Source organism: Nilaparvata lugens, chromosome 13 (genome assembly GCF_014356525.2).
Source record: "Nilaparvata lugens isolate BPH chromosome 13, ASM1435652v1, whole genome shotgun sequence".
NCBI classification, from domain to species: Eukaryota; Metazoa; Arthropoda; class Insecta; order Hemiptera; family Delphacidae; genus Nilaparvata; species Nilaparvata lugens.
Window position 1 is genome coordinate 25,909,377 of NC_052516.1, and position 23,769 is coordinate 25,933,145.

Genomic DNA, 23,769 nt, shown 5'->3' on the forward strand with positions numbered 1-23,769 from the left:
TTTAATAGAATCAATAGTTTCCAACAGTTTGCAATTGAATAATCAAATTTCGAATTTCGAGCTTATTTTCAAATTTAGGTGAAAATGTTACTGAACATTACTTGTAGAGATTTCCATGCCCAATATATTCCACATGAATTTTTTTGTTTAAATTGTATCTGAAGCCTGATAATTGGGAATCTAAAATCAAACTTTGCATAGATGGGGCGGAGCTCCTGAAATTTTTACAGATAAGGGACTTGTGGCAGTTGATAGAGCTTATCAATAACTATTTTAGGTATGAATTTGATCAAAATCGTTAGAGCCGTTTTCGAGAAAATCGCGAAAACCCCTGTTTTTGACAACATTTTCGCCATTTCAGCCGTCATCTTGAATTGCATTTGATCGAAATTGATCGTGTCGGATCCTTATATTGAAAGGACCTTAAGTTCCAAATTTCAAGTCATTCCGTTAATTGGGAGATGAGATATTGTGTACACAGACGCACATACACTCATACACACACACACACACACACACCACACACACACACACACACACACACATACAGACCAATACCCAAAAACCACTTTTTTGGACTCAGGGTACCTTGAAACGTATAGAAGAAATTTAGAAATTGGGGTACCTTAATTTTTTCGGAAAGGAATACTTTCCTTACCTATGGTAATAGGGCAAAGTAAAAATGTACAAATTGAGGCTTTTCTTCAAATTGACTGCTTTTTTAATCTATACCATTCAATTTATTTATTTGTTTCATTGACAATCACAAATCATTATCAACAATGCTTATTTATCAAATCCGAGCAGAAACCACAACACAGATAATTCACGTCTTCTTTAGGTAAATAATGAAAAAATAAACGATTACGTGTTTTCTTACACACACGCAAAGTGTTAGGATGATAATAGAAATCCACTTGTTACTTCCGGTACTTTTTGTCTTCTAGCAACTTCTTACTCTAACATCATACTCTTCTTCTTCTTTATTATCAGCGACTCTACGTCTTCCCAGTCGTTCTCTTTTCTTCTTCTTCTTCTTCTTCATTATCAGCGACTCTTCATCTTCCCAGTCATTCTATCTCCTTCCTTGTGTGTATTACACATACACAATACTGTATTTCTTTCTCTCTCTTTCTCGCAAAAGCAAATTTCTGAATAAATACTGCTGGAGACGATAAAAAACTACAAATTTGTGTGTGACCTTTACCTTGCTAAGCCTTGTTGTACTAGTCTTACTAATAATAAAAATCCACGGCTTGCCGTCTGTGTGTCAAGGTAAAGTCAAATCAACACGCTTGCCCCGCCAAATCTTGTTTTAATTAAACAAATGATAAAAAATACGAAAATCTAGTTCCTATTTGAGTGTTGACCAAGTCAGAATTGAGGGTGATAATAATTATTGGCGATTTGGAATGTACTTTTCTGATCAGGTTCAGTATGAATATCTATTTATTTATTTACAATATCGCTTTGGAGACAACAGGTCGAAACCCACAACTGTCTCCTTAACTTAGATCATAATAATGTCAAAATACTATAAATTATTATATATTATGAAAATTCTCATGCATAGTTAATTATATAAATAACTATAATATTAAAAAAATAATAAAGTAATTAAACTATTAAACTAATTAAACCATGTGATGATGCAAATTAAGTTTTTAAATTGAGTTTGCAAATTAATCAAGCTACAATATCAGTAATATTAATGATCACTGCCATAGCCACTCTAATACAAGGCCCCGGCTTACGATATTGCAACGTCGCAGCGTAGGCCTAGAATCTAATACATGATTGGTGAAAAAGATCAGCTGGTATTTTTCAAAATCTTTTTCACCAATCAATAATTAGATTCTAGGCCTACGCTGCGACGTTGCAATATCGTAGGCCAGGGCCTTGTATTAGAGGTGGCTATGTCACTGCTCAGTTGAAATCAACACATCATAATCAAAAAACAGCTGTAAAGTAGCTGAAAGTGAGCAAGTTTTTTTATCGATTTTATATAACGCTTTTTTCTTTCTTGATTCTCATGATACTCTCAGAATTTGATGTTGATATTATGATTTTAGTTGTATCGACAATAATTATTAATATTAAAAATAATTATTAGCATTAGAATGATAATAATTTGTTTTAAACGACTATACTAATATCATCAAAAGCTTACCGAGTTGAAAGCAAAGAAAAGTCGGGAGAAAAAATAATAAGCTACATCGAGTTATCAACATTGCATGCCTCATTGATTGCAATTAATAGTCCACACGACAGCTGATTTTTTACCAAATTACAATGGGATATTAATTGCATGCAAGTAATAATCCACTCGACAGCTGATTTATGATGGCTATAGTCTGATTTTTACGGTAATATTGGCGTTCGAAAGAGACTTCTTTTCCTTTTGTATTATCCTTAAATGCCAAATTTTCCAAAAACCTTGTATATACGTCGACGTACAATATTTAAAGATATCATACCTGTCAAATTTCATGAAAATCTATTTCCGCGTTTCACCGTAAATGAGGAACATATAAACAAAATTATAAACATATTTTCAGATTCATCTTGCAATTCTCGAAGCAATGCAACGTGAGAAAATTTGTGTCTTTTTAACAATCAGTCCCTACTCCAACGTGAAGGATGAACTCTACCTTTCTTCCTATTTTTACACACAAAACAAAAGTGGCCAAGAGTACTAGCTCTACCATAGTTGATGACGAACTGAGCTTGTGAGCACAAAAATAGGAAAACGGACGACATAAGATGGATGCGTGTGGACGCAATTTTACATCCGTCTTTTGCTTGAACCAAACGATCAGTCTTTTGTTTGAGCAAAAGACTGATGGTAAACTTGAGTGTCTGGACCCGGCTTAATGTACATCTAAAGGTACTACTTAAAGGTACGATCTAAAGCAACGGTACAGGTGCAGTACCGTACTGAATACTCTCAATGCCTATTAGTCTATCATAGAGGAAAGATATCATAAGCTATATTTTTCTATAATTTCTCCAAGCTATATTTCTCTATTCTATATTTCTATCTCAATGAATGACCAAATTCCCATTTATTTCTCAAAAAATGTACAAATTAAGGCTTTTCTTCAAATTGACTGCTCTTTTAATCTATACCATTCAATTTATTTATTTGTCTCATTGACAATCACAAATCATTATCAACAATGCTTATTTATCAAATCCGAGCAGAAACCACAACACAGATAATCATTTACGTCTTCTTTAGGTAAATAATGAAAAAATAAACGATTACGTGTTTTCTTACACACACGCAAAGTGTTAGGATGATAATAGAAATCCACTTGTTACTTCCGGTACTTTTTGTCTTCTAGCAACTTCTTCTTCTTCTACTTACTTTTCTACTCCATCATCTCTGCTCTTCTTCTTCTTCTTCTTCTTCTTCTTCTTCTTCTTCTTTATTATCAGTGACTCTTCGTCTTCCCAGTCGTTCTATTTTCTTCTTCTTCTTCTTCTTCTTCATTATCAGCGACTCTTCATCTTCCCAGTCATTCTATCTCCTTCCTTGTGTGTATTTACACATAAACATACTGTATTTCTTTCTCTCTCTCTCTCGCAAAAGCAAATTTCTGAATAAAAACTGCTGGAGACGATAAAAAACTACAAATTTGTGTGTGACCTTTACCTTGCTAAGCCTTGTTGTACTAGTCTTACTAATAATAAAAATCCACGGTTTGCCGTCTGTGTGTCAAGGTAAAGTCAAATCAACACGCTTGCCCCGCCAAATCTTGTTTTAATTAAACAAATGATAAAAAATACGAAAATCTAGTTCCTATTTGAGTGTTGACCAAGTCAGAATTGAGGGTGATAATAATTATTGGCGATTTGGAATGTACTTTTCTGATCAGGTTCAGTATGAATATCTATTTATTTATTTACAATATCGCTTTGGAGACAACAGGTCGAAACCCACAACTGTCTCCTTAACTTAGATCATAATAATGTCAAAATACTATAAATTATTATATATTATGAAAATTCTCATGCATAGTTAATTATATAAATAAACTATAATATTAAAAAAATAATAAAGTAATAAACTAATTAAACCATGTGATGATGCAAATTAAGTTTTTAAATTGAGTTTGCAAATTAATCAAGCTACAATATCAGTAATATTAATGATCACTGCCATAGCCACTCTAATACAAGGCCCCGGCTTACGATATTGCAACGTCGCAGCGTAGGCCTAGAATCTAATACATGATTGGTGAAAAAGATCAGCTGGTATTTTTCAAAATCTTTTTCACCAATCAATAATTAGATTCTAGGCCTACGCTGCGACGTTGCAATATCGTAGGCCAGGGCCTTGTATTAGAGGTGGCTATGTCACTGCTCAGTTGAAATCAACACATCATAATCAAAAAACAGCTGTAAAGTAGCTGAAAGTGAGTGTCTAATTTTTGTCTTCAAATTTTTTAATTTATTTCAATTAATTTAATTGAATTTAGGATTGATTATTGTTTTTCGGCTTTATATCAACATTGTGAAATTCAAAATCAATTTTATATCTGTGTTATCTTCCTCGGATGGTGCGGAATCTTTGGCAGAAATCAAAATTTGAACTTAACCTAATTGTTTGGACTATTTTTAATATGTGAAAATCCAGGAACTGAAGAAGTTTTGGGCAATTGCCTGTTTTTTCTTTCCTAATTATAGTATGTGTATCACCTTGAATAAATAAATAAATAAATAAATAAATAAATAAATAATACAACTCAATCCTTCTTTTAATGTTTTCTCACATGTTTTAACGTTAATGTCATTTTCAAGTCAGTGAATAAAGTAAATAATGTTATTAAATACTATTACTATTTTCTTGTTTGATAATGGTATTTAATAACATTATTTAATTCATTCACTCACTTGAAAATTACATTAATGTTGAAACATGTTGTAACAATTTAAAAACAGGGTACTTGGATTTTAATTTTCTATTTCTTGATAATTAAGAGTAACCCTAACCAAAAAGTTAACTAAACACAAGTACAAACTGTGGTCTATTGCATGTTAAAATACAAACTAATAATATTAGTAGTTAGCTGGTTATTAGAATAGGAAATTACAAAAATATTAGCATGTATTTTCTCATCCAAAAGAACTCAGTTGTATTTGTATTGTAGGCCTACTGTATGGAATGTGTTGCTTTGTATTTTGTAAGAGATAGCTGAGAGTCCGATGGTAGCAAGCATTCAAAAGGCACACCAGTGTTTAATGTTAAGTCGGGCCTAGGCCACTAACTCAAGTTCTTTCGTGAATTTGTCAAACTCTATAAATACGGATGAGTTGAATTTCAGTTGATATTATTTTGTTATGTTGATTTCTGTAGTATTATATTTTTATGGATTTTGTATTGTATGAACTGATGCAATGTTTTTTTATGTGCTGAGTTATGTTGGGTTGTAGTAAGTTGATGTGTTGTATTTAATGCTTTAATATGATGAGTTGTATGTTGTTTTGTGCATTTTGGCTCAACTACCATTGCTTGAATTATCATGCTCAAAATTATGTTGCACCTTAGTATTGTCTTTCATCGTATTTTATGCTGTCTTGTGGTAAGTTGTATTTTGATCTTTATTAGTTGTGTTCGGCGATTTTAAGTAGCATTGTGTGTATTATTAATTTATTGACATTGTATTATGCATTGTTTTTGTAGTGATATTCAAAAACTATATAATTGATATTAAAAAACTATATTATATTCAAAAACTATAATCAATATAATTGAAATAAAATTGACCGGAGTAACTTTTTACATAATTTTGTCTAATTTATTCAAAGTGGCTATTCAGCTACTAATTCTTGAAAGGAACTGGAATACTTTAAAACTAGTTACTACATAAAATGGAACAAGATCCTCTACAATATCAAGGTCGAGACCCATCTTAAGTACATTCTTCAATAATTGTTTATTTTCTGACGCAATAAATATATTTAAACTAAATAAACTATCAATTATATAACTACTATATGTATCTATTAACTAACTTATTTATGCCGAAAGTTTTTTGTTTCTTTATTTAACTATGATCACGAGGTTTTCCTAATTTATATTATCACTCCGAAGGCTGCACAAAGGCCTCTAACATTTTTTCCATGATTAAATGTCTGACCAATCAGAGAAGACTTTTTTAGAAGAATGCTTCTCTGATTAGTTCTCGTAAAATTTAATCAAGGTTAAAATGTAATATATTTTTGTGCAACCGAGCCTTAATGATGAAGATAGAGATTTTCAAGCTAATAAGTTACTTTGAAAATAATTTCAATTTTTGAAGTAAATTTCCTGGAGACTGCTATTAATTTCAATATAGCAATCTATTGATTGCTTCTTAGCGCACATACGATTTCAGGTTCACACATCTCTCATAATTTTCCCTCTTATTATCCTCGCACAAGTCCAATACTAATGTGAAAATCATTCTCAGGAGAAAGTAATTTATACGGTACTCGAATCTTTTGAATTGGACCAGCAAAAGAGACTATAATTATAATATGTTTTATTCAAATTTTTATATAAAAATGTTGAAATAATTTCTTATAAATCGTGATAAGTAATAATATTCGTATTTTTTTTTCATCGTAGTCCAACAAATCAAGTCAGATATTTATTATTCATCATTGTAGTAAACATTCTAAACAGTGTCAAAACAGTTGAATTTATTCAAAATTTATCAAGCAATTTCTTCTTTGTCTAAAGCCGCGTTTACACCAAAGTTATTAACAAAAGGTTTATTTTTCCGTCCTTATAGATTCTATTAGATTTAACGGAACTTGAAAAACACATATGATCATCATGTGTATGATTAGTTATGTTCAATCTAATAGAATCTATAAGGATTAAGTTATTAACAAAATGTTTATTTTTCAGTCCTTATAGATACTATTAGATTAAACGGAGCTTGACAAACACATATGTACATCATGTGTATGATAAGTTATGTTCAATCTAAAAGAATCTATAAGGACGGAAAAATAAACATTTTTTTAATAACTGGTATAAACGCAGCTTTAGAGTACGGTATCTAGCTTCTCGTTGTACGCTGAGGATGTGGCTCAGTGCCACGAAACGCGTCCGTAAAACAAGAAAACCGTGATTACTGTTGTAAAATTCTAAGATAACAACATAATATATTCTAATTTATAAAAACGTTAAACCAGAGTAAACTTTTGATTGTTTTATTCTATGGTTAGACGTTATCGAAGTTGCAAACTCTAGGCTAGCCCTCTATCATAGAGAAACAATAGCATAAGTAGATATCCCATGGTATAGGGCATTTATGTCGCAACTTTTACTGTTATCTCAAGTCTGTAGTCCACGTAGTTCTTTCCCGTGAAGCTTTATGACGCTGGTAGTCTCTCATATTGTGCCGTTCATACACTCTAACCCGGTCAAAACAGTAAAAATCAAACAATAAAAATCAACAATAATCGACAGTAATCGGATTGAGATAACAGTAAAATTCGCGACATAAACGCCCTATACCATGGAATATCTACTTACGCTATTGTTTCTCTATGCGTCTACCTTTCGAGGAAAATTTTCTATTTCTAACAAGTAAATTTCTCAAAAACAACCTATTGACGTAAAAATGTACTAATCGATCCACTAATTCCAGTATTCAATGACAATAACCTGGAAAACCTTGCTGTAAAATTAGCACAGAAAAAATCATTACCAAGGACACTTGCTTCATTACATCACACAGCAGTTTCCTCAATTAATAATTATCATACAAATTGTGAGAATAATTCTAAAATCGACATAATTGTTGCATACAAGCTCATTCAGAAAGCACACACGCACACGCACGCACAAGGTTGTGTAAGAAAAATGGAAAACTTTTCAATTTAGCTCAAAGTTCCCAAAACATATTGAGGGGAAAAATGTAAGTGATTTTCCAAGTCGACTTATGATCATCATTATTGATGGTTTAAAATCGGGCGTTCAAAGTTATATCATAGAGGAAATATTATAATCATGTAGATTGGTTATGTAATAAGAAAAATCAAAAATATTTCCGAACAATTCTTATTAACATTCTCAGCCAAGCACGATTTGGATGCCCAGCAACCAATAATATGAACCATAATTAGAACGATTTTATAGTGAGGTCCACGTTATCATCAATTTATTTATTTATCATGGCAGTATTTGATTGACATTGGTGTTGCTATCCTTGTCTTTCATTCGACGAAGCAGATAGAGCTATCCTTTTCTATAGTGAGGTCCACGTTATAATGGCAGTGTGTGATTTGCAATGGTGTTGCTATCCTTGTCTATCATTCAAAAAATCAGATGGCGCTATCTCTTTCATGCTTTGCGATGTTGCTACATCGTTCATCAACAATGTAGAAATTCAACTAATTGACAAAATATTCAATCTCAATCATGAAAATTTATTATCACATCTTTAAAAATATATTTTCTTGACAAATAAAATATGATCAACTATTCTCAACAATAATGAACAGTTAAATTCATCAGATGTACCAGTATCAGCTGTTTGGCTGAGATCTGGCAACCTTTTTCTCCTATCTTCCTACACTGCCATTATAACGTGGACCCTCACTATAGCTCCACAACGTTGACAGATCGTTTTTAAACAATATAGGAATATAAATTAATAATTAGCAAAATATTCAATCTCAATTTATTATGAAAATGTATTCTTTAATCATTGAAGAATATATTTTCTTGACAAATAAAATATATTTGATTATTTTGAACAAGAAAGAACAGTTGATAGGCTATCACATGAGATATAAAAGTATCAGCTATTCTCTATAGAAGGTTGATTTAATAATTTAATTATCAGGTTAGCACAAACTATACAGAGATCGGGGAAAGAGAAAACAGGCTATTGCCCAAAACTTCTTCAATTTCCTAATTTAGTTTCAAATTGTCCAAATATTATACATAGGTTATGTCAATTTCAATTTCTACACCAAATAACAATCTGAAAATATAAATTAGAATAAAACAAACAATATTTTAAATTTAATAATAAAACTTCCGTAAAGACATGAAACAAACTTTAAATTCACAAAATAAAGAATAAAACCACTTAAATTTTGAGCTCGAAAATATCACAATTTTTTAGAAGGCAATGGCAAAGGCAGAGAATCGACAACGCTGTTCTCCTATCTTTCTCCACTGCCATTATAACATTGACCTCACTATAGTAGCCGGTTGTTAGACTAACAAGTCTTACTTGGTTAAGAACGTTTTCAAGTCTAAGATATTTAAATTGAGCCTTAAATTGAGCTCAAAGTTCCCAAAACGTATTCTGGGAGGAAATTAATGCAATTCTTTTATTAATCAATATCAATGTTAATCTTAAAATTTTGACTGTAGTGTTGGTTCATCACAAAAAAAAATTAATTGGTATAAAAACAAATTCTAGATAAACGTAATTTTCTTCCTTCTATGTTAAGCAGTCCATAATACTATTGTAAACCTACTTATAACATCACGCCATAATATTCTATTTGTGTGACCTGATACTAAAACTGGATTTGTATCAAACAGTGAAAATATAATTCCCATAAGTTCTAATGGTATTATTCATACTCACTCGGCCGGGCTGAGTGTGAATAGTCCTATAAGAACACGTGATAATTAAATTTTCACTATTCACTGTCACTGTCGTGTGCGAATCCAGCGTTACTGATATTGTACACTAAAATTCACCTTCTAGGGAGCGCTTTATACAATAGAAAATAAAAGTGAATTACATAGAAACCATTTCAAATTTACCAAATTAGAAAACTTACCACCATGATAAAATCTCGTAAATCAATTTAATAGAAGTATGACAGAAAAATTATAACATTACTAAACTCCATGTGATTGAAACCCTGTACTACTTGATCCATGAACTTGCATTCGATATTGGCAAAAACTGACTATCAAAATATTATCAGAGCCATTTAAAATGTTTCACACAAGAAAATAGTTTTTGTGCAATTTGGATGGGGTCATGAACCCTAATATTTGTGATAGGATCCTACGGTATCTGTTCACTCAGAAAAATGAGAGCGCTCGGAACTTCCGTGGAAGGGTGACCGTTTGTAGTCAGTAGCCTACAGGTACAAACGTTTAATAGAAATTTGTTTCAGTTTGAGATAGAAATAGTTTTGAATCTGAAAATATGTTGTTCTCCAGACTACTAAATGATTAAGTGTTGATAAAAAATTCTTTCAAATTTTTGAAGTGGAATCTTTCATGGTTGAGAAAATAATAAAAAAATGATATTATAATACCCATATAACAAAATATATCTAATACTGAAAGAAAAGTTTTCAATTTTTATGTATTTTTTGTTCTTGTTGAGATGATAATTATTTTAAATGAATTCAGTCAGATAAAGATAAAGGAAGAATTTCAGATAAATGCTTCAATTTTACTTCTCAGTTTTCTGGAACGACCTTAAATTTAGATAGAGTCTCAACTATAAAAACTAGTCTCTAGTCCAGAGGGTAATGATTCATTCATCTCATTTCACAAGTGAAACTTACATTGAATTAGTAATAAGTAATAAGAATTGGAATTAGTAATTTAATCGTTTAATGTCTATGATAGTTTGGCCTAAAGATGACATGTCAAGTACAAGCCAGTACTTTTTCTAAACATCCTATTTATCGATATTCTATTTCATAGACGCTAAAATTTGCAATAATTTATGAAAATTTGTTATTTTTTGAAAAAAAAAATTAGAGACTAATGCAGAGGGTGAGGAAGAAGCATTTAAAAAGCAGTATAAGGAAGAATTAAAATATATTAATTGATAGCTTATAAGATGGAAAGAAAAACAACAACCAAAACAAACAACTTGGAAAATATATTTTTAATATTATGGTAGCAAGAAAATACTACAAACAAAATATACAAAAACAAAATACTAGAGTACTGATATTTAGTAAGCAAGACAATACTATAAAACAAGAGAAAACAATAAAAACTAAATTTATTGATAACAATCATGTAATAAATGGCCAGCAAAATAAACCCAAAATTAATGAATTAAAAAACTACTTATTGCAAATGGATGCAAGTGATTACAGCAAATTGTTATATTTTAAAGAAAGCACCAGAAAGACAAATGATTGAATTACTACGTTTAAAAGTGCAATTAGTCATGGACTAAGTACAAGATTAATTGAAAAGAAGAATGACTACAAGACATACACACACACACACTACAAGTGAAAATTTAAAAATACTTGGAAAAACATAATACTATAGGCACAAAAAAACTACTTTTTTAGAGATTAGTTAAAGAAAACATAGAAACAATGCTAATATTAGTTTTATTGAAAATGCAGAAGGCTTGATAGTAACAGTGAGATTACAAAAGATATTAAAACAGATAAATTATAAGCAGGTTATAATTAAATTAAAACAAGATGAAAATGTCTACAACACTAAAATAATTAGCCAACAGTGCAAGCATATTACTCCTAATGTTCCGTTACAGCAATTTTTAACTTTTAAGCATCCAACAAAAACAAATAATCATACAAAACCAATTAACAAAATATTTATCAGACATAAGCATTTCAGTTAATCAAATACTGTAGTAAATAAAAAAGCAAAAATATAACAAAAAAAAGAATTAAGTTCCCAAAATAGAAAAAAAAACAAAAAATTAATTACAATAAATAAAAAATTAAAACCCAAAGTATGGCCAAATCTACCATTTTATTCGCCAAATGCAGCTTGTTCCTGGAACAAAGGAAGAAAACTTAATTTTTCCATTTGAATAAAAAATAATCAACTTGTAAGCAAAACAAAATCTGAAAAACTTTAATTCTCCTTGGTAAAGTAAATTAATTTTTTATTGAATTAATTTGAACTAGTACTAGTAAATTTATTATTCAATGCTGCTATTTTTACCAAATTTTTGGTAGTTTCGAGTGCAACCGTTAAGAATACAAAAATGATAACATATTTATCTCTCCTGAATTAATATATCAATTAAAACAATTATTAATTCACAATAAAAATACAGAAATTGAAGTCTGTTAATTTACGTATCAATTTGAACAATAATTAACTCACAATAAAAATACAGAAATTGATGTCTGTTAATTTACCATACCAAAATATCTGTAAGTTTAATAGAGATTAATAATGGTGTAACAACGAAACCGAATAACTGAAAATTCAAATAAATCAGTGTTTTGGGTCGTTTTATGGAAAATATCCTAGACATAATTGAAAGTCACATTATTTGACTACAGACACATCTATAGATGCTTATTAGTGAGGATTCTCATTTACATATTGCTTAGAGTTTGGTGATGTACTTCCAATCTACTAAAATATAAACATATACTACTAAATACTACTACAGTTTACAGTTGTCAAAAATGAGTAGCCTATAGAAAAACTAGCTAATAAAAACACACACAGTCATCTGGACAATCTAAAACAAACTACTTTTCATGCACCTTGAATACGATCGACCTATAAATACAGAGTTACTACAAAAGATTCATCGGATTTAAAAAATGTATAATTACCACAGTCCTCATGAATTATTGTTATAGTGTTGTTATTGTTATAGTATATTATTATAGTATTATAGTTGTTATAGTATTGCTATTGTTATATTGTCAAGTTTTTGTTTTACAATAAATACCTTTGAACCCTTTTACACTAGGCAGCCAGGACTCGCAGCCAGCCAATCAACCAGGTCACAAAGTTGCGCACTCCATCACCAGGCACTTTTTTCAGACAAGGGCAGCCATCCTGGCAGCCACATTTTGGCTGCTGGTTGGATGCCAAGCCCGATGACCACACTGGTAGCCAAAACGTGGCTGTCCAAGTATTAATACAATGCCCGGTGGCGGTGATGGAGTGAGCGACAGCCTGCCTGCCCGGCTAGCTGCTCGTCCTGGCTGCCTAGCCTAATAGAGGTCCAAGGTATTTATTGTTAAACTATAATACATATTTACAAATTTATATTATTAATATTAATTGTAAAAATATTGGAATTTTTTCTCTCCATTGGTATAAAGATTATTCTTTTCTTATGAGTACTTTAATAATATTATACATGTTATAAATCCGATGAATCTTTTATAGTGACCCTGTATGTTGATTAAAATTATACAAAATAAAAATATCACCACTCCAAAACCATGCTACCAGCAAAAATGCATTGGCTCTAATTCTGTGTAACTGATTCATATTGGATTCTGAGTAACTGATTCAACAAATATCTACTAAGAATTAAAGTATTCCAACTACATGTAATACTGCATTTAGAATATCAAGCTGAGTATTACAGAGAAAATTTACTTTGATGAATCATAGTATTTGATATCAAATTAAAATTGGTTAGTCAATTATCTGCAGGCTCGTGGTGAGGCGGAGATCAAACTCTTGGGTTTTGCAATGGACCCCGCTCTATCGCTAGAATAGAGTATAGACTATCACTATCCTTGAATAGAGTATAGAATATCACTATCCTTGAATAGTGTATAGACTATCACTATCCTTGAATAGTGGATAGTGTATACACTATGCTTGGCTCTATCGTGAGTACAACAGTCATATTGGCATACTGTACAACAGACTGGCCCGGGTGACGTTTTTGATGCGGAAACAGAAGCGACATGTGCCTGCCAACTACTTAGTTTCAGCCTATCATGGGCTGTTTCATAGTCATATAAGCTATGAAATAGTAGTATGGGGCCATACGGGTAGCTGTAAAAGGGTTCTCCTTCTACAGAAGGAGTAGTTCTTTTGTTATTCATGTCTCATATCATTGCATTACCTGGAGCACTGCCGGCCAATTTTCAGACGTTTGATAATACTGGTAGTCTAGTCAATACATGTATAGCTCCCTACGGCTCCTAAGGAGCGAGGTTCATGTCTACCAGAAGAGAGGCCAGCTGCACCACCACAATACCAGGAGACGAGGAATCATTGGCTTGCTCTACTCCAGACTATCGAAAGCACATGAATGCTACCCCTTACGGACACTAATTTTTCCTAATAGACTGCCGATTTGTGTTCGTGAGCTGGAGTATAGGAAGTTTTGTAGGCTAGTACGTGAGAAACTCATCAACTACCCTCTGTACTCACTGAGAGATGATGAAACCAGTGGACTTGTAAAACAGTTTGAGAGTGTTTCATAATTTAAAATTGCAGTCCATCTACAGAATCACATGAAACGACCTATATGCAGCCATCTCAAATTATTTGAGATGAAGTCTACTTTGATGAAGTCTCTGCCGATTACCGATCATGGACTGAATATACTGAATAACATTGAAAATTGTTTACAATAAATCTATTGTTTACAGTGACTCTTTCCTTTATTTTAAGTAGCCTAAGTATAGTCCTCGAGTTGAATGATTTATTATCATAATATAGCTGATTTTTTACCTTCCAAAAAGGTAATGGTTACCTTTGGTGTAAAAGTTACACAGCAATAACAGTTGTAGGCTACACTAAACTTTACGTTTTACAACGTAAGATTGGTTTATACTTGTACACATTAAGCTTAAAACTAACACGTTAATGTTAATTCAAAGTACGGTAAGGGTGATATAAATAAAAACAATTATTGTAAATTGGAGGTAATAAGTTATCAGTACGTTGCATTGTAGTAACCGGTATTTTTATACTATTTATATTAAATATTTCAAGCATTAGTTGTCAAAATTTGAAAAGTAAAGATACTATATTGAATTAAATTCACAGATAGATGCCATAATATTATTCATTAATATAAAATGGGTTTCAAAATTGGACACAAAAGTTATTACTAAAACGGTAGGTACTCGGTACATAACCTTGATAAGCACATTGATTATGATTGTAAACAAATTAGGATGTTGATACTGAATTTTATGATAGAACAGAAGATTACCTTTATCAAACTGGTTACATTTTCTTTTACACCATCACTATAAACTGAAATTTTGACACAGAAATTTACAAAACCCGAAAATAGCCTAAAAATTTAACCGAACAAGTGATTACAGGCTTAAATCACGGAAGTGCTGCCCTTACCGGAAGAAAATTGAAGCTTAGCAGCTGATGTTTTGAAAACTACCGGGACGTTTAAATCCAATATGTGACCCTCCAAAATACATTTATAAGATTTCAAATTTTAAGTTTTGTTCAAAATAAGAAAGGTGACAAGGTTTATGTATAAATATCAATGGATGGTGATAATTTGTTTGGAAAAAAGATGAAATGTATATGTCTAAAGCGATTTTTAGAATACTGTACTGCACTTTATAGGAGCGACTAACTGAACTGCTTCCCATACTACAAAATTAATAATTATTGATGTTTCATTATTAGTACTATATTTTATTACTAAATGGTACATGCCCCTATAGCATGAGCTGATTAAACATTTTGAGCATCCAACCAATTTCTACAATTACTTCTAGAAATACTTACTAAATAATAGTAGGTATTGATTCAACTGCACACCTATGGTATGCCTATTTAATTTTATTAGGATTTCAACAAAATGAATAACTACTTGGAATAAACAATACAGAAATCATATTTATGGTATAACCCACCTGCTTATTCTTTACCTTTATGAAGTGCTGTTTATTTGGTTAATGTATTTTTTAGTTTCAGGTGGATTCTAAACCATCAGAAGAAACAAAGAAGTGGTAACAGACCGTTGTTGCAACGGTAACCAGTAGGCGGCAAGTTCTTCATTGACGATTAGTTGATTATTTATTTTTCATAAATAAGTAGTAATTTTTATTGTTAAAGCTCTAGAGTTAATAAAAACTTAATTTTTATTCCTTTTTCAAGAGCCACATACACCAGCTCATTTTAAACGGCGATAGATCAGCTATTGATCTAAACTCGTTATTAACAATAATAAATGGTGAACGGCATGTTATAGTGGTCAGGGATTCACGACTTAACGTCGATGATTTTTACATTCACATCATCGTAATTTCAGAGCTCCTAAACTCACACTTCTTTAACAAAAAACATAAACAGGTAAATTTCAACAGGCAAAGTGAATTTTCATAACATGATAAGTTACAGAACTGTAGTTTTTTATGAGATGGAAAAATTAGGCTACACAATCAGTATCGTTAGGCTGCTTACATTCAGAAAGCAACTGGTTGACAGGGAAGCGATGGAAATCTCAAACTGATCACCGATGTCCTCTCAAAACATATAAAATTGGTCTTGTTCATAGCAAGTTGGTAGCAATGAGACTATAGTTTATATTTATACTGTACGGTAATAAAGGAAAGAACTGGCTTATACACGTACGGAATAGGAAAATTTTGACGCATCATAACGTCTGAACTACTGGACTGATTAACTTGAAATTTTGCATATGGATTCTCAATAATTAAGAAAAATAATAATTATTATTATCGAGGATGGTTCTAGGCATATTTGAAACTCTTCAAGATTTCACTCGGTCAAGTTTTAAAATAGACTTGTGTGAGCACGGGTTACCTGCTAGTAGGCCTATAAAATAATTAAGTTGAGACTTGAAGAAAATCTGCGTTTTGCCGAATCGTGCAAAATTGCAATCTTTTCATACAAGTCTATATGACTAGATATATTCAAATTGACAACTCTGCATCGACTGTGTTGTTGAATCGAATACATCCTGTCTTATGAGCTTACATGGAAACATTAAAATTTCACACAATTTTGCAACACGGATATTTTCTCTAAGTCCCAACTTATTCTATACATACTATAGCATAAGACGTGGAAATTGTGGAGTTGCTCACTAACTCCGTAAACAAAGCCATAGTGCATTACAGGTGGTTGATGGTAACGTCAGCACAGGTAGGGCTCCTACGCCAATAAAAACACTAGCTGATATAGATCAGCTGAAATCAACGCATTTCTATTGATGAAGAAGCCCTACCTGTGCTGACGTTACCAACAACAACCTGTCATGCACTATGGCTTTGTTAAAGGAGGTAGTGAGTTGCTACGGTCTCCGAAATGTCGTTATCTGAATAACTCAGATGATCTCTGAATTTAAGCAGCCTACAATATATAGGCTGGTGTTATACAATTTGTCAAATCAGTAATGAACATAATAATACTGTCCTGGATTTCTTAGTTACAAAATTGAAATTAATACGGTATAAGAAAAAAAAATGTAAATTTCGTAAATTTTTTTAAATTTTTGTAAATTTCGTAAGAAATCCAGTACAGTATTACTATGTTCAGTACTGATTTGGCACATTTTTTTAAAAGCATAGAAACAAAGACGTTTTCATTGACATACACAAAACATGATTCGGGTAATTCTGTAATAACACAATAAACACCAACATTTTTGAGATTTCTTTATTTATTCATTATTTATAATCATTTATAATTGAAGAAAGAAGATCTCCTAGTATCGACGTCTTTTTCTTCAACACTTTATACAAAAGATTTACTCAGTAGGAATAGTAGTAATATTTTCTTCATACAGCAGTGCATCGATCTTATCGCGAATTTATAAACTAGAACACAATTTTTTTTTGCCTATCGATATAATATTAACTGGAAAATATTAAACAGTTATCAATCTACTAATTCCATATATCATCAATCTAACCCATAAAATTAAGAAGACAAAGATTCTATAGGAAATAGAAAACTAAACAACACTAAATTGAGAAAAAATTGAAGATAGACCAGAAATTGAAGAGAATTGTTTTTAAAGAAATTTGTACTTTCACACAAATACTGTTTACTGTACTCATAGTGAATCAAACAGCAGAACCTTATTGTTTCAGTCACAAACTGATTCAAACATACTTCTTCAATTAAAACTAGTTTCAAATAAAATATAACTAATAATAATGTTGATAAGCAGCGTCAATCAAAACGTTTATTTTTCAGTTCTCAGATAATTAAAAATAAAAGTTATAAAATTATGCCCTGATGCAAAAAGGATTGATAAGTATAATAGACCAGGGCAAAATAATGATGGATAACTACCATAGGTTTCAGTTCAAAGTATAGAATCTTCTCAATTTCATTTTCAATTTGACTTTCTTCACAACAGAAAATTAATTTCTTCTTCTAATATTGTTGAATTCTGTGGTTATTGATCTTCATTTAAAATACTGTATATATTGATTATTCTTTATATTTTTTGGATATGAACTCCTCAAGTTCTCCAAAGAAGTTTTTCAAAATTTATTGAGAATATTTCAGAATTCGGTTTAGCTATTTTTCAAGAATAAAACTCTTTCCAAGTTCTTCAAACTATCGGTCAAACGATACAGCAACAACAAGCATCTGTGTGAAAAATGAAAAGAAAATTAACCAAGTCTTCAAAAGACAAACAATGATAAAAATACAAGAAAATAAAAATAATTGGTTATCAGATATCTATTTACGTACTTACATTCAAGTGATTTTACGTTCTTACTTGCTAGACATACATACATTACTTACAAACAATACACGTTTCTTACCAAATACATACAAACTGACAGACAGATCAATCTCAAAAATCATCAACATCACAAATCCCTCGCACATCTTATCATTATTTCAACTAACTAACTTATTATGAACCACTTAGAAATTATATTGAAATATTCGTGGATGATTTTTTCTTACTATGAAAGTAGAAACTGTAACTACTACACACTGGAACGACGATTGGGTATTTGAAAAATTGCAATCAAATTACAAAAACTTTAAATTTAAAAATAATCGGATAGGGTACTGGCAAAATTAAGAGATCGGCTTGGATGTTTGAGACGAGTTACAAGAATCGAGTAATTCATTAGCACAATTCTCAAAGTTATTCTCAACCAAAAACAATGAAATCAACCACACATGAAGATTATTTCAATTCGTATGACCCATGACCAATGGATCCATTTTCTAGTCAAAAACTTGAATCCTGACTTATTTATTGTAAAAACCATCTTAATAATTTCATAGTATGTCCAAATTCTGTATTACCGTACTGTACAAGATCCTAACTTTAATCCTGCCAAAATTCAGCATTTTAAATCCTTCCAAAAACTGCAGATTTTCGAAAAAATCGAAACCTCGTTGTACTTTCATAATCAATCAAATGTTACCCTCAACTCTAACTTAAATTACGAAAAATATACTAGAACTGATTTATATTTATTATATTTTATTCACGACATCTTGCACGGTACATCAGAATATTCAAAACGGAAACTATTGCCAGTATTCCACTAAACTACTATCATAAACAAATACGTTTTTTCTTCACAATGGAGACTATCGTTAATTGAAGACAGCATACAAAGGTTTGGACAATTTAGTAGCTTTACAACACTCTCAAGAACATTATTGTTCAAATTTTCTCGAGTAAAATTCGACAAATTACCTAGTATACCGTGTGTGCACCCACCTTGCTCTCAGCACAAGAATATTAAATGTCACGACAAGACTTATAGACTTAGAATCAATTTCACAAATGATAAACACATAAGCGATTGAGAACTATTACCATTGATGAAAAATGAAATACCACGTTTCAAGCCGCTCACGGCTGACACCAAAAATGTTATTCAAGTCTCTCGTAATTTAATTCTAACTAGAAGACTATTAAATTATGGATTAATGATCACAATTGTTTTTATTACGATATATTTATAATATATATATTTATGTATACTTATACTTCATATAGATGGAAAAGAAACTATAGAAATTAAAAACTAAAAACTTCGACGACTTGTAGATGGACAATCAATCAGGTTTGCAGGAGAAATTCGTGAAATCTTCCCAGTACAAAAACAAAATCTGATAAAAAGTCTTGATTGAGTGATGCCTTTCTCGGGGTCTCAAATTATGTGAAAAATATTCTACTCGGTATCTCACATAATTTTCGACACACAATCCAAAATTAATTTACACATACTTCGTAATCTATTCCCAGAAATGCTACTACCCCTTGTGACATGGAGTAAACCGATCGAGAGAAAGACAGTTCACTAATTGGTAATATATATCCATGAAAAATAATAATTGAGGAAAAATAAAAACTCCGTTGTCACTATCCGGCCTTTGTTGCTTTACGATAAGACTCCTCCCAACAGCTGACGAAAGTGAAACGGAGTGTAATGTAATCCTGTGTAACAGATAGAGATAGTGCTACAGTAAAAATATAATACGATAAGCTTTTCAATGCGTATCATGCAGTACAACACATCTAATAAACATTTGTTGTGATTGGTTCATTGAAAAGGTTCCACAATAGAGGGGATTTCAATAAAAGTACAAACTTCAAGGATCTAAAACAATTAATGAGTAAGATTTATTAAAAAATCCAATCAAAAATATTTAAATAAGAAAACTTTAAACAACGTCATTTCGAACAATTTCTAACCATTTAAACACGAATCTCACAATCCCCAACACGAATAAATTATATTGATTGCTTGTTTACCTGTGAGAGAATACATATTTTAACAATTCTTTCTACAAATAAAGTGTATAATATTCATCTCAATAAAAATAATTATTAAAATATTATTTTAGAATTTCAAACGTAACAAGTGTTTTGATTAATATATTATTATTCACTGGATATTATGTTTTATTTATTTTATTTGTTGCTCCCAGTGACCTGGAAACGGAAACGAACGAACGAAATAGATAAGTTTCAAATCTCCCTGCATTTCACCTGCAGATAATATATTAATAGATAATTCTGTATGTTTTGATGAATTACCTGTGAGAGGAGCTGCAATACTTGCATTTGAACTATTCATACACCTAAATATGAATAGTATATAATTATCTCTGTTGTGATTAATAGATGATTACCTGTGAATGGGAGGGCTTTTACTTGCATTCCACCTGTAGATCTATTAATATTCAGGATGAGCATGAATTTTATTGAACAGATTTCATTGGTGAATATAAAAATAACAAATAGTAGTAGCGCGCCTATTTTGGTGGCAAATATTGGTGTAGCTTCTATAATTTGTGATGACCTCCATAGAAACACAGACGACTCAATGGCGGGGGTGTCACAGTCGACTCAATGGTGTGGGGTGACAGAGCGTCAGCAGAGAGCAATGTGCGTTCTGTGGTTTCACAAAAACAGATAATCAGTTGTTACTGCTCAAAGACGTTTAGAGTATGGCCGTGAAAAATAAGTTGTATGCAAAGAAGTTATGTAATATTGATGAGCTAAAACGAAGAATTGAAGCCGTAATTCGGGACATCACTCCAGATCGACAATGGATGGCGTGAAATTGAATATCGTCTAGACTCTGAATAAACTTGATTTATTTATCGTCTAGACTCTGAAAATTGAATATCGTCTCACTCTGTATAATTCAGTATGTTGCGCTTACCTGTGTGTAGGAGGGAGACTAGGAGAGGTGGAAAGAGCGCTGTCCCTCCTTGGCCGCCTGACTGAGTTTGTGACGCATCACTTGCAGCGAAGAGTAGTCTGGCAGTTTCAGGTAGTTGACACACGTCATTACAGACGGCAGAAAGTCATCCGCGTCCTGTTGCGGCTCAAGTGTCTTCCGAACCACAGTCAGCGGCGGGGTCAGGCTTTTCAAACCTACACACAAACAAATTTGCTATCATTATTCATTTCTTACAACTAGTACATCATTATCAAAATGATAGGGAGAGGAGAAATAAGGTAACCTTGTGCTATTACTCCCCCTAATTTGAATAAGATAACATAATATAAGGAAGAGGAAAAATAAGGTAACTTTTAGCTATTCCATTATAACGTGAACCTCACTCTAGTTTACTTGTGTATAATAAGCTCTATTTTTGTTTTCCTTTTAATATGTTCATCATAGTTGTTCAAACTCACTGCGGCATATTTCAAAGTTATTCTTCGCCAGTAACTTGGTGCCATATTGTAATTGATAATATTTATTTAATTTTTAATAGCTTTTATGGAAACAAATGAATTTGAAATTAGGAATATCACTCAAATTTTCATTTACAATTTACCATCATAGATAAAATAATAGCACAAGAAGTTAACCCATGGTATGGATTGTTTATGTTACAAATTTCAAACCGTTTATTGTTAACTCAAGCCGACTACCGTCTATTATTACTGTTTTACCCGGTAAAAGTGTAAGAGCGGCACAGTATGAGACTACCACCGTCACATAGCTTCACGAAAAACAACTACTAGGACTATGAGTGACTTGAGTTAAAAGTGAAATTTGAAAAACATTAACGCTCTATACCATGGGATAACTTCTTGTGCTACATTTTCTCTATGATACTTTGCATTGATCTAATGTGTGGTAATTTTGTATTTTGGCAAATAGAGTAGGCTATTCTATTATTAAAACATATTAATGAATGTGTTAGATCGTCAACTCACCCCCAACGGGCAACCTGGGCGACCCGGTCAAAAACTGTACAAAATCGCGCTGCTCCTGAGTGGTATAAGATGCCAACACCTCAAACAGGAAGCGAATGGCGCGTGAATCGGGGGTGTAGCCGTGGTCCGGGCGGCAGCACTCAGCCAGGGTTCGCACATCCCAGCCTCCGCCTCCGCTACCGCCTCCACCCCCGCAGAACACCGCCTCCAGCTCCTCCGGGTAGAACATGGACAGCTGTTGCTGGGGGAACACCACCTCAAAGCCCTCGCGGAAACTCTCCATCTGCCGGTTCACGCCTTCGATCAGGTACCAGTGGGTTACCAGCTGAAACATGAAAAGGATACGTTAAAGTTGAATGACAATCAAGTATAGAGTGAAAACCATTTGGACACTCTTGATAATGGGATGAATAACAGAAATCTGCCGTGTCATCAATTAAAATTAAAGGGTGATAGAAATTAAATTATAAGGCTAAAATAAGGTTGTTTAAAGTTCTGGACTTGACGATTTTTTTTATAAATCCTTGACTCGGAAAGAGGTGAGAATCTAATTGAAGTCTTGGACTTTTCTCCTTTTATATATTTGGACTCGAAAAGAGAAATTATAAACTCCAGTCGAACGTTCTCTCTAAACTCTAGAGTCTAGTTAAGTCCTAGACTTCGTCAACGCCACTTTTTGGAAAGCCAATTCTAGACTCCAGAAAGCTGATTAAGTCTAGAACTTAGCTAAATCCCTAGCTAAGTGCCTAAGTGCCATTGAAACACGTTGTGACTTGCATGTAGCTGCTCACACACACTGAACTCACCAGCAAGTGCACGCATTCAGTGTGAGTATTCCTTACTCTTTGTGATTTTGTTTTTCATCTGCACGCTTTGTCATGCATCATCAAGCTTGCACTTGCACATATACGCATTCAATGTGCACACCCTTATGTTAAACAACTGTTTTTCGTTTTAAGCCTCTCTGGTGAATATATTTTTCGTTCTAAGACATGTCCGTTTACACATGTGCTGTAGTTAATGTGGGGAAACTATTGAAACACTCACCCTGCAATACTCGTCCAAATTGTGGATAGTGACGGCCACATCCTTGCCGCCCTTCCTGAGCTCAATGTGCGGATATCCGGGCAGTGTGAGGTCGAGACCGAGGTCCTCGACACGACACCCGTCCAAACCCAAAGCGTCGATCTGCGCTCGCTTCGCGTCTGCGCCCAGACTGGCGTCGGCTTCGATGGCACGGCGCATGCGCACCAATCCCTCCAGACGCACTAGTGTGCGGTAGACCTCGGGCGCAACATGGCGCAGATCAGAGAGAGACAGTTGCTGCTCTTCGCCTAATAGCCAGCGGTAGAAAGAGACGCTCAGGGGAAGATCCAACTGTAAACAATTAATTTTATCATTT

The 23,769-nt window shown here is 32.4% G+C and overlaps 2 protein-coding genes across 9 annotated transcripts in view; both read right to left on the reverse strand.

Moving 5' to 3' along the window:
- Positions 1–15,057, reverse strand: part of LOC111045617 (elongation of very long chain fatty acids protein AAEL008004) — a 158,395-nt gene extending 143,338 nt beyond the window's left edge. For 2 of the 4 annotated variants that reach the window (XM_039440150.1, XM_039440158.1), the window contains exon 1: positions 14,919–15,057. The gene's annotated coding sequence lies outside the window, so the exon portion shown is untranslated. Of the gene's footprint in view, positions 1–11,730; positions 11,759–14,918 lie in introns of all 4 variants that reach the window. The other 2 variants (XM_039440149.1, XM_039440151.1) reach the window with 2 other exon arrangements.
- Positions 15,058–17,342: 2,285 nt separating this feature from the next.
- Positions 17,343–23,769, reverse strand: part of LOC111044972 (E3 ubiquitin-protein ligase TRIP12) — a 100,188-nt gene continuing 93,761 nt past the window's right edge. For 4 of the 5 annotated variants that reach the window (XM_039440169.1, XM_039440168.1, XM_039440167.1 and 1 more), the window contains exons 33-36: positions 23,415–23,744; positions 22,368–22,692; positions 21,361–21,575; positions 17,343–20,126 (exon numbers count right to left, since the gene is read on the reverse strand). In XM_039440169.1, coding sequence (XP_039296103.1) covers positions 21,379–21,575; positions 22,368–22,692; positions 23,415–23,744 — 852 coding nt within the window. In that variant the 3' untranslated portion in view covers positions 17,343–20,126; positions 21,361–21,378. The remainder of the gene's footprint in view (positions 20,127–21,360; positions 21,576–22,367; positions 22,693–23,414; positions 23,745–23,769) is intronic. The other variant, XM_039440166.1, reaches the window with a different exon arrangement.